This window comes from Vombatus ursinus, unplaced genomic scaffold (assembly GCF_900497805.2).
Source record: "Vombatus ursinus unplaced genomic scaffold, bare-nosed wombat genome assembly UNPS02003292.1, whole genome shotgun sequence".
In the NCBI taxonomy this organism is placed as follows: domain Eukaryota; kingdom Metazoa; phylum Chordata; class Mammalia; order Diprotodontia; family Vombatidae; genus Vombatus; species Vombatus ursinus.
This window is the reverse complement of record NW_020943070.1, coordinates 11,114,332-11,131,550: the sequence shown is the minus strand read 5'-3', so window position 1 is coordinate 11,131,550 and position 17,219 is coordinate 11,114,332. Positions and strand designations below refer to the sequence as shown.

Genomic DNA, 17,219 nt, shown 5'->3' with positions numbered 1-17,219 from the left:
CATGCCTTCTGGAGCTCCTCCCATAGGAGAGAAGCTGCTTCCTCCTCTTCTAGTCAGAGGCTTTGGTGGGCGATAGAAGACGTCCTTCAGAGCAGGGACGTTGGGGCTTTCTCTGTTAAAAAGCTTTCCTTTTCTCTCGATTGCTACTAGTCTAATTTTACAATGTAGTAGAGGATGCAGGCCGCCCTTGAATGATCTTTTGATCATTGCGATCAGTTTGTTTATCGAGCTCCCAGATCCAGTTTGACGCTCGACATGACTGTGCTGGCATCTGTAAGTCACGTGCCCGGTGATTTTGTAGTTTAAATGAATCACTGTGAGTATTTAATTTTTAGTTGAATCACACTGTCTGTGTAAATTGAATATGTTACCAATTTTAGTGACATCCTACACAATTTACTCTAGGTTTGTTCCTGATCTCGAAGATATTGTCAATTTTGAGGAGCTAGTTAAAGAAGAAGGACTTTCAGAAGGAACACTCAAAGCAGCAAGGTAATGTTGTATTTGGGGATTACGAAAAGTGTTTGGGGTCAAATCTGGTCAGACAGCATAAAGGGAGCTAGAAAGTAATTATGAAAACGAAATTTAAGACAATTTTCTGAAACGTGATACTTGTCCAAAAATGTTGATTTTGAACAATTATCTGTTCATCAATAAAAACCAAAATGAAATTAAAGGTCACGTTTCTTAGTGAACCGACCAGACAGTGGGCTTTAATATTTGGTTAAGAAGGCAGTTTTCCAGGGCAGCTAGATGGCGCAGTGGATAGAGCACCAGCCCTGGATTCAGAAGGGCCTGAGTTCAAATCCGGCCTCAGACACATAACATAACCCTTACTAGCTGTGTGACTCTGGGCAAGTCACTTAACTCTATTGCCTAAACAAAAAAAAAAAAAAAAAAGCAATCTTCATGAGATTATGACTTTTTCTCTTTGTGCTTCCCACTAGAACTTTGGGCTAGCATTGATTTTTCTGAAATGACTTCAGTTAATATTAAAGAGAGGTAAATGGGATTGTTTAAATGCTTAATTAGGGAGATTAGACCTTTTTGTCATTGCACTCTTGGGAGTCAAATTATAGTTTTGTCAAGACAAATTGAATATATTTTGGGCAGAAATCTTGGCGACATGGAGTGCCTTTCCTCCGTCTGGCGATAGTTGACATTCTTAAAGAACAGAGGTCAAGCATGCAGCATGTTCAAAATCTCTGTGTTGTCTCCATAGGATATTGTGCTTGGGGGAAAGGGAGTGTCCTTGGTAGGTCTGGCTGCCTTAGTGAAAGAAAGGTCAAGGTAACTTGCATGGTGGCTGCCTCTTTCCTTGGCTTCCTGGGCGATAACTTGAAATAGACTGCCCCTTCCCTTAAAACTTAATGCTGGGGTAGAGAGATAACCAGCACACCCTCTGCAAATAGTGCCTGTTTAGGGGAGAGAGATGCTTGAGTTTGGCCCACAACATAACTAAATCTTGTGACATCTCACTGCGCTCTGCGGCAGACTATGCTCACCTGCTAATTCACAAAAAGTATAGCTTTTCAAAGGTCCCTGCCGTACCTTAGTAAGTCTGTCTTTGAGAAATCATGGGACAGAACAGGGATGAGATTATACAGTTGGTATTATTGTGTGAAGAGAGAAAGCAGAGGAAGTATCTCTTTTCTCACTCTCTACGAGCTCAGAGTGGGAAAGGCTGGAGAGGCTGGGCACCTTAGCACAGGCATCTTTTGCATGGCCAACCTGTGAGAATGAGCTGGGGGAGAACTGTAGCTTCTATTTGGTTCATTGTCAGGTAGATAGGTTCTTAGCATTTTCATTGTTGTGTTTTGCTTTAAGTTAAGTCACAAAGTCACGAAGTCACAAAGAATCGCCTGAGCTGTTTTAAAAGCCGTGGTCGAGCCACCCAACCTACCATGGGGCCCACTGGCCCCATCTTGTTTGCGTCTCTGTGTCACTGGATTGGAAAAAGCTCAATTTTGTTTTCCTGTGTATTGCTGTAGAAATTGACCCTGTAGGAATACATGTGGGTTCTCATCCACAAACAGTGCCTGAGTCACTAAAAACAGGAAAGAGGATGACTGTTTTAAAAGTAGACTTTAAAAAAAATGCTTATTTCTTTGGTCTGAAAGTGATAGGGAAGGTATAGCCAGTAAGAGGTTAGCGCCCTCCCCAGCCTGGTGTTCTCTCTTACTTGTATAAGTATGGGAAAGACTTTATGTTCCTCAGGGGAAAATAAGGTTGACCTCTGAAGGGCTCCCAAGTCTCTATTTCAGTTTTTAGGGAGGTGCTGTATTTGCCTTGGGTTCCCTTTGACCTTGTTTTCCATCCCTTTTCCAAATTCGAGATGGTGTCTCGTGAACGCACTGTGGTCACTACATTGTCTTGTCTTTTCTGCATGTCTGGAGTCACGGAAGTGTTTTTGTAACAGCTGTCATCCAGCTGGCCTCAAAGCTTTGATTTCAGTGGCCTGCTGGTCGCCTCACTGTGCTGTGTTTTTTAAGGACATGGAGAGTGGCTTACAACGTGTGCCTCAACATGATTTTCTCAAGTTTCACACGTTGATTTTCGGTTGAAAACTATTTTGTTTCCATAGGGCAATAGCTCTGGAACTGAAATGGACGTAGAGTCCAACGTCTTCATTCTGCTGATGAGGACGCTGAGGTCCCAGAGGGGATAATGCCTTTCTGAGGTCACCCAGGGTGTGTAAGAGGAAGAACCAGGCTCGGACCTATCTGCCTTCAAATGTTCTAAGGGCTGTTAAGGTGGGAGAACAAGGACACTTGTTTGGTGTGGTCCAGAGGGCATCTCCAGGAGCTGGGGGTGGCAGTGGCCAAGAGGCCTTTGAAGGCTGGATGTGAGGATGAACGTGCTCGTCTTCAGAGCTGACCGGTACTGGTCTGGGCTGCCATGGGATGCACTGGATTCTCTTTCACTAGGAGTCGTCAGCACGAGGCTCCATGGCCCCATGTGCCGTAGGGGAGACGGTTTAGAGTGGATGGCCATCACTCTCCCCTCCAGCTCTGAAATGCTGTGGCTCCTGTGTCACTTCAGTATTCCTGCTGCCTGGGGCCTGAAGGAGAGATCAGTGGTGCCCAGCTGGCTGGGGATGGGAACGTTGCTGGGGGGCTGCAGACTCCTCCTGGATATATTGGCATGACTTTAAACCAAGCAGTTACTTTTGCCTCTTTCAAATATTCCAATTCAAAAGGAAAAAAATGCCTTGTAGCTATAGCAGCTCCAGCATTGAAGGTTATTGCATAGGCCTCAGAAACCTGTCCCTTTCCCCCCTTCAGTGTTAGCCCCAGATCACTGTGGGTAGAGGAGAGAGTGTGGGTTCTTTTGGCAGATGACGAATATGTTTGTTTTCAGGCACACTCGTGTTTTAATTTATACTTAGCCGGCAAAGTTTCTGATACATTGCAGACGCTGAAAGTAAAGGACCCTTTGTTTCATGCTAATGTAAATATGAGTGTGCACAAAAACACCTACAGTCATAGGTTTTCTAGGTTCTGGAACACAGTACAAGCATACTTTGGTTGGTGGGAGGATGGCGACCAAAAGGGCCGAAATCTTAGGGCTTTGGGACATGTTCAAGCTTCTCTGGTTTATCCAGTGGCTGTGGCTTATGGAGACTGGGGAGAGATTACCTCTCATTTCTTTAGAATTGACTTCCTGCTGAAACTGGCACCACATTAATCTGAATACTTTAATCTTTTCATTTGCAAATCCATGATGAAAAATGTTAAATCTAAAAATATCACCGCCATGTTCATTCTGGTATTCCCCCCATTTCACAGGCTTGCTCACTCATGCTCCACCTGTATAAAGGAAGAACCCAAAAGAACCACACTGATGGGGAAGTGTGTTCAGAGGAGAGCAGGGCCAGTTCGGGGGAGGTTTTTTTTTATTTTTGTTTTTTGGCAAATGGGGTTAAGTGACTTGCCCAGGGTCACACAGACGGGGGAGTTTTCTTGAACTACTTCTTGGGCTGTTGTACACAGACAGAAGGATTCTTGATGGTGCAGAGGCATTCAGTAGCTGCTTTTGAACTGGGAGTTGGCGTCTTGTGGGTGAGGAAGAGCAGGACGTGTGCCCCTGGACCACAGAGAATGTGCAGAGGAGGAAAGGAGATGAAAGAGGGCTTCACGAGCCAATAAGCTACTGGAGCTCAGTGAAGAGATGTATGCCATCACGACACATATATAGAATTTATATATCTCACATGTTACAACACAGTCCTGCCCTCATTTTAGGAAGATCATTTGATAGCAGAATAGAATGGGGAGAGACTTGAGGCAAGGAGGTTATAACCAGGAGGGCTATTGCAGGAGTCCAGGTGTGAGGTGATGAGGGCCCACCCCAGGGAGAGAGCCGTGGCTCCGTCGGGGAGAAGGGAGCTCCTACGAGGGATATTAGTACAGTAATGTGGACAGGTCCTGGCAGCAGACTGGCTGTGGGGCTGGGGGAATGAGGAGGTGAGAAAGTAGGGAGACTGGGTCACCCGGAGGACGGCGCTGCCCCGAACAGCAAGAAGGAAGGTAACAAGAGCAGAAAAGGGGAGGAGTTCAGTTTTCAACACGCTGGGGTTCGAGGTGTCTGCCAGACATTGAGTTGGAGATATCCATTAGGTAGTTGAGATGTGAAACAAAGGTAAGGGGAGAGGCTATCATCTACTGGAGAGGCTAATTTAATCCATGAGAGCTGATGAGATCGCTGAGTGAGCTCGTGTAGTGGGAGAAGAGAGGAGGGCTCAGCACTGAGCCTTGGGAGGTCCAATGTTGAGTGGGCATGACCTGGGTGAAAATCCAGGAGCGGTCAGACCTCCTCTTTGGGAGGAGAACCAGGGGTGAGAAATGTGGAAATGTAGAGAGGAGAGGGTGATTGACGGTGTCAGGGCTGTAGCAGTGGCAGGAAGGAGGAGAATGGAGTAAAGGCCACTGGACTTGGTGACATGGGGGAGAGGAGCGCTACTGAGGACAGTTTAGCAGCACGTGAATGGAGTGTCCAAGGGTGGAGCGTGGTGGTGGTTGTTGTGGTTGTCCTCTTGGCTTGAAGAGGACCAAAATGACACGTCACTGTGTCGGAGTTGAGGTACGGCGCGTCCAACTGTGGCTGATCAGATCTACGTGAGGTTGAAGGCCGTGCCCCGGGTTGGGCACAAGTAGTCCATGTGGAGCTTGGCAAGACGTGCTTAGCAGTAGGAGAAGGAGACAAGACACTGCAGAGCAGGATCAGTGGAACTGGTTACCAAGGTGTTGGGGTCAGTGGGGGGGGGGGAAGAGGCCGGTGCCGAGGGGACAGCCTGGTCCAGGACTGAGGGGTGAAGGGCTTGAAGGAGTACAGTCACAGGCAGGCTGAAGAGGGTTAGGGATCATAAGGCGGAGGCAGAGACAGAATGATGGAATTTGAGTCCTTCATCACTGAAGTGAACATTTGGGGGCGATGGCAAGATCCAGTCTGTCACTCTGTGTAACTAAGGTGGGGTCTGAGGAACTGGGAAGTTGGGGGGTTTGAGGGAGTGTCATCATGGATGTGGCCAGGGGTTGAAATGGGGAGGAAGACCATGAGCCAGGGACTGGACTCATTGAGGAGGAGAGGACGGGAAATGTCTTCGGGCTTCGGCCACCAGAATCCTGATTGGAAGGTGAATTTGGAATGAATGACCCTCACGGGAGAAGAGGTGACTGAGGGATAGTGGCAGCGGGAGAGTGGGGAACAGGGAGTGTTCTGACTTCCCCACCATGACCATTGCATTGGGGGAGTAAGTAAACGAGCAGCCAGAGAGGCTGGGTCATTAGGATGGCCCTGGGGTTCAGGGAGTGGTCTTCCCTGGTCAGCGGCCTGGTGGCTTGACTCTTGGTCTTGGAGCTGCGTAGCCTCTTGCCCCTTCTTGTACAGAACGTGGTTCAGCTTTCCTGAGCGCCTTCCACAGGTTGAAAGCCCTCCTGCAGCTCCCTGGGCCCTTGAGCAATGATGATGGCGGAAGTCGGTTAACATCTCTGTTTCCTCAGCAGGGGACAGGAACCAGCTGTGTGGTTTTTCAGTCTTTCCCCTCCACCCCTCACACTCTTTCTTCTTTCTTCAGGCAGCTGGACTCAGTCCTCAGTGATCACACACGGAATTCTGCGGAAGGCACAGAGTATTTCAAAATGCTCGTGGATGTTTTTGCTCCTGAATTCCGGAGTCCCAAGAATATGCACCTTCGAAATTTCCACATCATCGTCCCTCCCTTGGTCAGTACCTCCAGCCTGTGATCCCAGTGGGTTTGATTATTGATGTGCCGGGAGGCCCTTTGCAGCCTGGAGGGGAAGGCAAGGGAAGGGAAGAAGCTTGTGAGCGCCTACTGTGTGCCAGGCATTCTGTGCGAATCTCAGCACTCGCGTTTGGTCATGAGATAATATTGTATGAGATATTTTACACGCAATAGCGATGGCTTGTTATTGTTGGAGACGTTTTGGATGATTCCTGCCTTCCCTGCCTCTGCTCTGCAGTGTTCCTAGCCGGCTGTTTGCAACTCGGCACGTCTGTTGTGAAGAGGCTGCTCGGCAGCCTGCTGTTGTTAGAACTAAACTAGATTAGTTCATCACACTCTCTCCAGTTATTTTCTTATTCAGGCAGAATTGGTGGCCTGATTTTTCTAATTTTAGATTAATAAGGACATTTAGTTAATAATTACTTAATAATGACAGATTCTAATTGTCAAACCTTGAGAAAGTTTCCATCAGCATCTAGGAAGGGGAATGTTCAGTAGAATGTCCTGACATCCTAACTAAATGTTTAATGCTCGATCCTATTCTAACGCATACCCTACGAGTATTCTTTTTCAACCTGAGGACGTGCTAGGGATAAAATGGAAGTGAATCAGATGTATTTCAATACCAGTGCGACTGCCTCTAGGTTTGGGATTTGTTTTCCCCATTGAAAGTCAGGTCCTTGTAAAAGGTTACAACTATTCATCTACTGAGGGTTTTTCCGGGGCATGGTAAGGTGAAGAAGATGTAAAGTATAGCTATTATTCGAGTCCAGACAATGAAGGAGGCGTAGCGTGCGCTCAGTCCAGCCCACACACGTCGATGGAGCACGAGGCACTGTGCCTTCAGAGCAGTTGTAGTTGGGCCACAAGATGTAGGTACCTGGCAATTCAAATAACAGAATCGCATGAACTCTTCCAAGTGACGGTAGAGAAGATGTGGCAATGTCATGGTTCGTGGCAGATTAATCCTACAGGGAGTAATTATCGTGGGTGTTCAAGTGAGGAAGACTCAAGCCTGTCAGTAGATGAGATTGGAGCTGGAAACCGCGAGTTTGGCAGGCGATGGCCAATTGAAGGAGGGAGACGGGAAGAGAAGGAAGCAGGAGGTTTGTTCACCGTGTAGAAGACCACAGGTGAACTAGTTTGGTTCGACTTGAGGCTTGTTAGAGAGCAGGGAGTCTTGGTGATCCTGTCGATGGTGGGGGAGGGTTCTGAATCAGGAGTGTGGCGTAGTGGAAGCGCTGTTCTAGGTCATTGACGGAATGGATGGAGACCATCTCCTCCCTCTGGGGGTGAGAGGGGCCATTAAAGATGATTATAGTGAGCTGGGCATAACGTGACAGCGGTGAGAAGGAAGGGGAAGGGCTCATTTGCCAGAGACTCTGAAGAGAAAAAGGACATTATGACCAATTGGTTACAGGGCTGATGGAGAAACGAGACAGACAGGCTGTTGAATCTCAGTGACTTGAACGAGGGAAGGTGGAGTAGAGGGAGGCAGTTTTATGGGGAAGCCGTGACATGTCGATTTTGAAGGAGGAGCCCGTCGTCCAGATGGGAACAGGGAGAGGCATTTAGAAATGGGACACTGGGGCTCAGGAGAGAGGTCAGGGCTGGCCAGAAGGTTGGTGTTTGAAGGAAGCTGTGACGTAGAGTGATTGACGGCTTTGGGGGGGCATGCGGAGAGAAGAGGGCCAAGGGACGCTGACTGCATTGGAAACACAGAGGGAGGAAGTAGATCCAGTGATGGAGACACCGGAGTCCAGAGCCACATCACTCCCAGGCAACCACGTGGATGTAGTTATGTGAAGAAAACCTTTCAGAGCAAAGGAAGCTTATGTGAATGTACGTAGAGGTTATGCCTCAACCTGCTGTTTGTCTGGCCAGGACCTACTCTTCCCAATCATCACCTCTTTCCATTTCAGACCCTCAATTTTGTAGAGCATTCCATTAGCTGCAAGGAGAAATTGAATAAAAAGAATAAAATGGGAGCAGCTTTTACGGATGATGGCTTTGCCATGGGTAAGTCTGACTGGATTGCGTTTTCCACTAGTTTTATGTGTACAGTGCCGTAGATCGTTGGAAAAATTTCCTGGAAAATGGAGCCCTTGGCTCTTTGTATGTTGCTGTTGGTAAATAGTATTGGCTGTATGTTTCCTTCTTAACAATATTATCTTCTTGGCCGGACTTGTGGGCATCATTCACCCCTCTTGTTAATGTGCCTGTAGTATTTCTGATACCTGTGCCCATTCAGTCTGGGTTTGCAGGGTAGTTTTCCGGGTGCTCTTGTGTGGCTGGCCTCCATGATTGCCTTGCCCCGAGGAGGCAAAGCCCCCCTCTGCCCCCCATCACCTTGCCGACTGCTGCCTGGTGTGTTGGGAAATTAATGGCTTTTTGTATTTTGTTTTGCTTTGGCAATGCCTCCTTTGAGATCTTGAAATATAGTTTGTAGCATTTTTCCTCTTTGGAGAAATGAAGAAGATGGGATTGAATGTGTGCCCTTCAGCTGAGCTTTGAAATGGAATTTAAAGGGGACTCATTCTAAATGACTTAGTTTTGTGATGAGAATGAAGACTAACAGAGTAACCTCCACGCCCAAATTTATTGTCATTTATCTTTGTTCGTGGCTGCAGGTGTGGCTTATATTCTCAAGCTCCTGGATCAGTACCAGGAGTTTGATTCGCTTCACTGGTTCCAGTCCGCCAGAGAGAAGTACCTCAAGGAGATGAGGGCCGTGGCCAAGCAGCAGAACGTGCAGTCAGCCAGCCAGGATGAGAAACTGCTGCAGACGATGAGCCTGACCCAGAAGCGCCTCGATGTCTATTTACAGGTAAGGACTGGGTCGCGAGATGGATCCTCGGACGCTCTGGGAGTGGAGGAATCGACCCTGGGAACCCTCAGGCTACAATCTCACCAGAGGGGAGTGCATTTCTTGATCAAGTTTCTGTATCTGATCGGTTAGATCTTAAAAATAAGAAGTTGTTTTAAATGTTCTCCGTTATTTTTGTTTAGGAATTTGAATTACTCTATTTCTCACTGAGTAGTGCAAGAATTTTCTTTAGAGCAGACAAGACTGCAGCTGAAGAAAACCAGGAAAAGAAAGAGAAAGAAGGTTAGTAAATTTAGCTTTGGAAAGTTTAATGAATATTTCTTCAGTGTTGTACAATGTCTCACTTCTCTACGGGGCAGAGTGACAACTTCAGCCCTTAGGGAAACAGCCTTGATTCCAGAAGTCAATGAAAAGGGTCTTAGTGTAGTTCAGACTGCCGCTTTGCGTTTTCCTGTGAGAACTTTAGGCCTTGTTCAGAGCCTGGCTAACTTTTATCCTCAGTTGTAACCTGCTTATGCGTCAGGTGTCCCAGACCACAGCTAATTATCAGCAAGTCAGTAAAAAAGGGGCTGGGAGAATACTGGTGCAGGCAAACACCCTGAAGTGCGGAGATGCAGCTGAAAACCTGCTGTTGAAAGGGGACAGAAATCTAAGAGGCAGGTGCTGAAGCACTGGGGCAAAGGAGCGTCCCACTTATCACAGTTTGCTCATCTCTAAAGTGAAATCATATCGAGCCGACCTGCCTCACAGGCTTGTTAGGAAAACACTTTGGAAACCTTGTTTTTATTCTTCCCAAGGCACTGCCATGTTGTAAGATAGCATCATGAGTGATAATGAGTCATCAAGGAAATCGTGCATGGTGATACACTGGGTAGAAAGACAAGGAAGGAAGGATTAACACATTTTGTTTTTTAAGTTGTATTTCTTTTCTATTAATAAGCATTTATTTTCTCTCCAACCTATTTTAAAAAAGAAAAATGAAACCCTTATACCACACATGCAGCCTAGCAAAAGAAATCCTTCCATCGCCCAGTTGATCATATCCCAACGATATATGTCTCATCCTGCTCTCTGTCAGGAGGTGGGTAAGGGGTTTCCTTGTCAGTGTTCTGGAATCTTGGTTGGTGGTTGCCTTAATTGGAGTAATTACATCTTCCCAAGTGCTTTGTCTTTACAGTGTTGTCACTGTAAGTTGTTATCCTGGCTGGCTCCTTCACTCTGCATCATATAAGTCGTCATGCAAATCTTACCAGGTTGTCATGTAACCGTCCTCCATCATTTCATGGCACAGCAGTGTTCCATGACATTCACCATTTCTTAAGACATTCCCCAATTAATGGGCAGCCTCTAGTTTCCAGATCTTTGCCACTGTACAAGAATTGTATTTTTGTATACAGGGGTCGTTTTCCTCCTTTTTTCAATTTCCCTTTTTAGCTCCAAATTGTGTTTCTCACCCTCCCTGTTCCCTCCCACATTGACAAGGCAAGAAAAACAAAACCCATTACAAATATATATAGTCACATCACAGATTCCACATTAGCCACGTCCAAAAGAAAAGAAAATATCCTTCAGTCTGCCCTCTTGAGTCCATCAGTTTGCTGGAAGTGGAGTGTGTGTTTTATCATGAGCCTTTTGGAGTTGTGGTTGGTTATTTTGTTGATCGGAGTGATTAAGTCTTTTGAAGTTCATTATCTTTACAATATTGTTATTACTGTATAAATTGTCCTCCGGGTTCTGACCACTTCACTTTGCATCTGTTCATATAAGTCTTCCCAGGTTTTTCCAACCCCTATCATTTCTTACATCACAATAGTATCCCATCACAATCATATACCACAACTTGTTCATCTATTCCCCAATTGATGGGTATCCTCCCAAGTTTCCAGTTCTTTGCCATCACAAAGAGAACTGCTATAATTATTTCATACATGAGGGTCTTTTTCCTCTTTTCTTTGATCTCTTTGGGATAGAGACCTAGTAGTGGTATTGCCTGGCCAAAGGGTATGCAGAGTTTTGTAACCCTTGGGGCATAGTTCCAAATTGCTCTCCAGGATGATTGGATTAGTTTACTACTCTACCGACAGAGCATTTGTGGCCCTATTTTTCCACATCTCCTCCAACATTTGTCATTTTCTTTTTTTTTTCTGTTTTTTTTTTTCTTCCCATCTTCCTTTTCTGTCCTGTTAGCCAATCTGATTGGCATTTGTTGGTATGTAAGAATTGTTTTAATTTGTATTTCTCTAATTACTAGCACCTTGAGCATTTTTTATTTATATTGTATCATGATTAGCTTTGGTTACTTTTTTTTTTTTTTTAAGAACTGCATGTTCATGTCCTTAGACCATTTATCAACTTGGGAATGGCTCTTATTATTATAAATTTAAATCATTTTTTAGATGTCTTGGAAGTGAGACTTTTATCTGAGAAACTTGCTGAAAGATAATATATTTTAGAAAGTTTTTCACTAAAGGTGGGCTAAGAAAAACTTTTGGCACTTGAAGACGCTTTAGTTACCTGGAAAATTCATTTATATGGAATACCTCGTTCCCCACTGTTGCCAGTTAAATGAAATGTAACTGTTCTTACTAGTTCAGAACATTGAGATGTTTTTGAAGTTAGAACTGAGTAATCAGTAAATGGGCATTTGAGTGGTGTTTTCAAGATGCCTTTTTTTTTTTGGATACACAATTTCTGCTTACTTCCAGTAACCAGGATAATGCATGATGCAGTAATTTAGAATAGTCCCAGTACAATCCAGAGAGTGAACTAGTGGGTAGGTTGGCGCATTGGTGATAAAGGTGGATGGAATCGTCCAGGATGATTTCAGGAAATTCAGTCCTATTCTGCCAGGCTCAGATGGGAATAGAAGGGCCCTGGCTTTAGCCCTTGTGCTATGGAGTCCTCGGTGACTCTGCAGGAGGTTCATTTCTGGCACCCTTCTGTTCCTTGGTGTTCATGTGGTGCTGGCTGGTGTCCTGCACTGGTGTGTGGGTTGTGCTGCACCCCGGGTCTCTTTGGGAGTCTCATGCCAACCAGGGGTTGCTCAAGGATGCAGCCGCAGTGGCCACATAGGTTAGTAAATAAAATCTTTGCCTGTTTATGGATCAAATTTGTGGAGCAGTTTGCTCAGGAAGGCAGGACCTGTCCATAGTGATACTTTTTGGAATCAATGGAATCATAGAATTCAAAGCCCATAAAAAACTCAGATCATCTAGTCCAGAGCTTCCGAAACTTTTTCCACTCATGACTCCTTCAGCACTTCTACGGGTGGAGACCCACAGTGTGAGAAGCACTGATTATTCTAGTTCCACCCCTTCAGGTTTCAGATGAGGAAACTGAGGCCCAGAGAGGGTCATGTAGGTAGCTAATTAGTGGCAAAGCCAAATTTAGACCCTGTTTCTCTGAAGTGTCACCTACTGAGAAACTACTCACTTGTACCAGTGGAAAGCAAGATGATTTCTATTGGTTCATGTCACGCCTTCACATAGCAATGTGGAGCTTGTCATTCCAGAACACAAGAGCCCAATGGAAATGATGGGAGAGCAGGTCAGATCGGCCTTTTTCTCTTGTCAGTTCTTACTTCAGGCTCATGTTTTGGAGAGAGCTATTCAGGTGCAGTCAAATATTTGTTTAGTAGAAATGAAAGATAGCAGGACCCGATTTCTCCAGGATCTTTGCCTTAATTTTTATTTCATTTTGCAAATGAACGTAATGCATATTTTTGCTTCTTATGCTTCTAGAAGAAAATAAAACAAGCACTGAAGACCTCATGCCCAGCAGCAACAGCTCTGCCCTCACTGATCCTGTGGTGAAGTGATTCTGAAGCTAGGCTTGGGGAGCATCAGGTAACCAGCATTGTTTACACCGGCCGTTGTAGCTTGGACCTTAGAAACCTTGAGATACATGGATTATTGACCGGGCCAACCTATCTGCAGACGTGTAATGTCACAGGCCTTCTCTGGGGGCCAGGCTTTACAGCTGTGTCCATTGTAAAGACTTTCATTTTAGAATTTTCAAAAATTGGTTCTGGCCTACAATAGCCTACAAAATGACATGCTTATTTTTGAATGGTTATGGTTTAAAGTTATAGAAATGCAAATCTGAATTCCTGCTCTGCTAGCTGCAGCTCTCTTGGCATCCACACAGTGTATGTTGGGAGTTTGTGTTTTGATAGGCTGTTGATTCATGATTTGCATTAAATCAGTTAAAGATTTTCAGCTATTATGGCAACAAAATTTAATAAAGATACTGTGCATATCTAGCAAATATTATTTAAATATAGAGATTAATGGTCAAATTCTGAAGGCATATATGACGCTGTAAAGAGACTTTGAATAAAACCGTCAGTACGGCCTGGATTGTTCAGTGGGCGCCCATTCGAGGCAGTTTGGGATCATCCGTTAGTGACATACCGGAGCTCTGGAAGCCTGCTGTGAGTCGTACACTCAGTTTACACGCTCTGAAAACACTTAAACCACACTACACTAAATGATAATATTGAAAGTTTGTTTCTTGGTACTCATAATTAAGGAAGATTAAAGTGAGGGCCCAACTTCTTCAGAGACTGGTTGAGGACACTGTGGGACAGCTCTCAGAATAGGAGATGAAGGCTTATTCCCACATTCACACTCAGGTTTCTTTTTACATCAAGCCTGAATTCAAGGGAACTTTGAAATACCTTTTCTTTTAACAGGTTATAATCCAGGTGGATTCTCATGAAATAATATTTGCACTGTGCAGGCCTAAGAAAAACTAACCACTGTGAGAATAAGATATAATAACCGAAATCCAGCTTCCAGAGGCTTTTGAGTATCATTGGCTGTTGGTCGGCTGCTAGTTTTATTTTTGTCAAGTTTTACCAATTAACAACTAAAAGGCCAATCTTAGCATATTAAAATGCATTAAAAAGATTACTTAGAATAAAAAGGGATTTAACTTTTAGTGTAATTCAAATTTAAATCCAGGAATGACTTGTTTTTCTATTGCATTTTCCTGTCCTAATATTTCTTTCAAGAAATGCTGTCATTTACTCCAGGGTTGGTCTTTTGCCTTCCTCCTCTTGGAAGCCATGCGTGGTGTCCTTCCATGCTTTGTGGGTCTTCCAGAGTAAACATATTTCGTTTGAAAGTCAAAGGAAGCATACCACGTGGGATTGTTTGGCTTCTTCTTTAAACATGACCTTATAGCATTGTGGATTGGTAATGTCCTGAAAGCATTCACTCCTTGATTTTATGCTTCATCCTAACCGCAGAAATGGCCCCTAAAGCACGCTGCATAATTCAGCCTTTTTATTTTTGAATGTTCTTAAATGATCTTGCATTTAATTGTACCAAATTAGTCACTGCCTCGCAATAATCCCCACAGGATTGCTGTTCTAACTTTAAACCAACGTATGATGTCTAATATCAACTAATTGTAATTGGAGGGAGAATGGGCTCCCGCCTTTCAGTGGAGGCCACCAAACATGTTGTCAGTTGAAGGCTTCCCTGTTACTAGGTGAAGCCGACACTTTTACCTCTGTTCTTACCTGGCTACCTCCCATTGGGAAGGGTTGGGTATTACTGTTCACAGTGCTTTGTCCGGTCTGTAGAGGGCTAACGAATCCACGTGTGGGAGCAGACCGGTGAGAGGATGCCGTAGCTTGGCCGCAGAGCCACAGGAAGACGTGTGTTCGTGTTCGTTGGACTTTTAAGACAGTAATAACTTTCCTTGTTGATTCCCACAGCTTCCTATTTTTCTAATGTACTATAATTTAGGGATGAATGTAAGCACTCATTGTAAGCTCTTTAATAACAAAGATAATCAAATTCTCAGGAATTAAGGACCAAGTATAACATTGTCTCTTCTATTTGTTAAAAAATTAGGATTTTGTTAACCTTATTTCTGTTGTCAGCCTTCTTCCCCTCCACCCTCCCCTTTGTGGAGCAAAATACATTCTGTACATTAAACCATGTCAGTAAATTTAATGATTTTCCTTCCCCTGAATTTTTATGTTCAGAATTAAATGTCCTATAAGAAAGTTTCTGATTTATTTTTAATGAAGTTCTCATAGCTTCCTTGCTACCATTTCTAAGTTCATCTCTTCCACCGCTTGCTGTTTTCAAGTGAAAAAGAACCCCTGGGGTTTTTGGATTGCGTTAGTCATGGGAGGTGATAATGACCCAGTTGGCATCGTCAGAGATGTTGACGGGATTGTGGTGCTACCTGAAAGCAAGAGCCGAGCCTGACCAGCAGCAGCACAGCCCAGAGACGGTTCAGCGTGATGGAGAGGCCGGGGTGGAGAAGAGCAGTGTGATGAGACCACGAAGTTAGCTCTTCCTTCTTCCAGAGGGAAATGCCAGAAAAGCAAGGTGACAGGACCTTTGGTGCATGCGCTCAGGTACTGACCACGTCACTTTGCCGGCAGTATTTCCTCTCCTCTGATAGCTGTGGCTGCATTGGCAGATGGTAGGAAGTCTGCCTATTTCACATTGCCCCCCACCCTGAAAAGCCCCCCAGACAAGATGGTCTTCCTTGTCATGTAGCGGGTTCGGTTCTACAATTTTATTCAAAGAAATTTCAAATGAGGGGAACGTTCCATTAGGGTGTTGGATATCTCCAGAGACTCCAGATGGAAGTGTGGACCTCAGGAAGATGGATGGAAATGTCACCAGAGGTTAAGGGGGCCTGCCGGGCACTGAGCGGGGCTTGATGACAACAGCTGTGTCCAGTTGGGATTTGGTTTATAAAAAACAAATGCTTGTCTCACAGACCACAAAAATAAAGTCATGTTGAACCAACACTGGGCGGTTTTGTGGGGTTGGTTTTTTTGTCTTAAGTTTTTGTACATTCAGCATCTGATCGTGCCTTAGAAGCTTTTTGTGCCCAGACTTTCTTGGCAGACTTTTAGCCGCATAGTTGGTATGTATTCAATAAATGGAAATTAATGTCCATGATGAGTGAATCACTGACTTGGAGAAGCAGATTTACTTCGAAAAAATGCTTTGGGATTATTTCCTGTTTGGGGCTATTTTTTTTTTTTGTTGTTGTTATCACTTCTTTTCATTTAGGACAGTTGTGTCTGTGGACTGTCCTCTGCACCTGTGGGGCAGGTACTTGCTTCCGTTCCCTTCTAAGATAAACCAAAATTCTGAGTCCGTTTAGACGTTGCTACCAAACTGCTTGTTGCTCAATTAATATGTATAGATAAGATATTGATTAAACCGAGATACAACAGAAGAATCTGTGCCAACTCTATTATCTTAGGAAGAAATAGGCATTCGTTTATATCCCTCCAGGGTTAATTCTGCCATGGTTTACCCGAACAATAGGAAGTCATTGAAAACATGAAAAACAAAGGCAGTACAGTGTCTTGACTTAGGATTGGTTTGAGCATACGGCCACGCATGAGAATAAGTCCTTTGTAATTGGCTCAGCCATGTATGGGTGGCAGGAAGAACTCTTCCCTTTTAACCTTAACTTGGGCCTTTCCCCCCCCCGCCCGAATTTATTAACTTGGGCCCTCTTAAGGGAAATTTTCAGTTTATTTTAAGAGAACGGTGAAGAAACTCACCCTTCAACCCCACTCTAAGACTTCCATGGCTCATTCCTCACCAATTCAAGTCGTCCTGATTCCAGGCCCAGCATTCTATCCATTGGGCCACCTGGTGTATCTTTGTACATATTTGTTTACATGCTTTTTGCACCATTAGACTGAATTTCTTGAGAACAGGGCCTGGGTTTTGCCTTTGTATCTGCAGCCCTTGGGATAGTGCCTGGCATGTAGTAGGCGATTAATAAATGCTGCTTGACTGACTCAAGGTGATAACCCTAGCAGAGGTGGGGAACTTACGGTCTGGAAGCTACATGTGGCCCTCTACGTCCTCCGGTTCCCCACCCCTGCTTAGGGAATAAATGTATTGTGAGAGACTGAGGGAGTTGTCCATTACAGACATGCCTTTCATCTAGGCTATCGGTGATTGGGTCAGTTTGAATTAAATGTTTTGTGTGAAGACGGCATTCTAAAGCTGAGGCATTTTTTTTTTTTTTTTTTACTACAATCAAACATCAATTTATGGTTAAGCACCTTTCCCTCATCAGTCTAAGGCAGAATGAAAGTCTAACGGGAACTCGAGACTTTGACGTTTTCTTTTTTTAGGAAACAAGCTG

The 17,219-nt window shown here is 44.6% G+C and overlaps 1 protein-coding gene across 2 annotated transcripts in view; it reads left to right on the top strand.

The window, feature by feature from the left end:
- WASHC4 (WASH complex subunit 4) overlaps window positions 1–15,852 on the top strand; it is a 58,277-nt gene extending 42,425 nt beyond the window's left edge. The window contains exons 28-34 of one of the 2 annotated variants that reach the window (XM_027874441.1): window positions 406–492; window positions 6,077–6,224; window positions 8,167–8,263; window positions 8,875–9,071; window positions 9,254–9,353; window positions 12,812–12,916; window positions 15,177–15,852. In XM_027874441.1, coding sequence (XP_027730242.1) covers window positions 406–492; window positions 6,077–6,224; window positions 8,167–8,263; window positions 8,875–9,071; window positions 9,254–9,353; window positions 12,812–12,888 — 706 coding nt within the window. In that variant the 3' untranslated portion in view covers window positions 12,889–12,916; window positions 15,177–15,852. Of the gene's footprint in view, window positions 1–405; window positions 493–6,076; window positions 6,225–8,166; window positions 8,264–8,874; window positions 9,072–9,253; window positions 9,354–12,811 lie in introns of both variants that reach the window. The other variant, XM_027874435.1, reaches the window with a different exon arrangement.
- The last annotated feature ends 1,367 nt before the right edge of the window (window positions 15,853–17,219 follow it).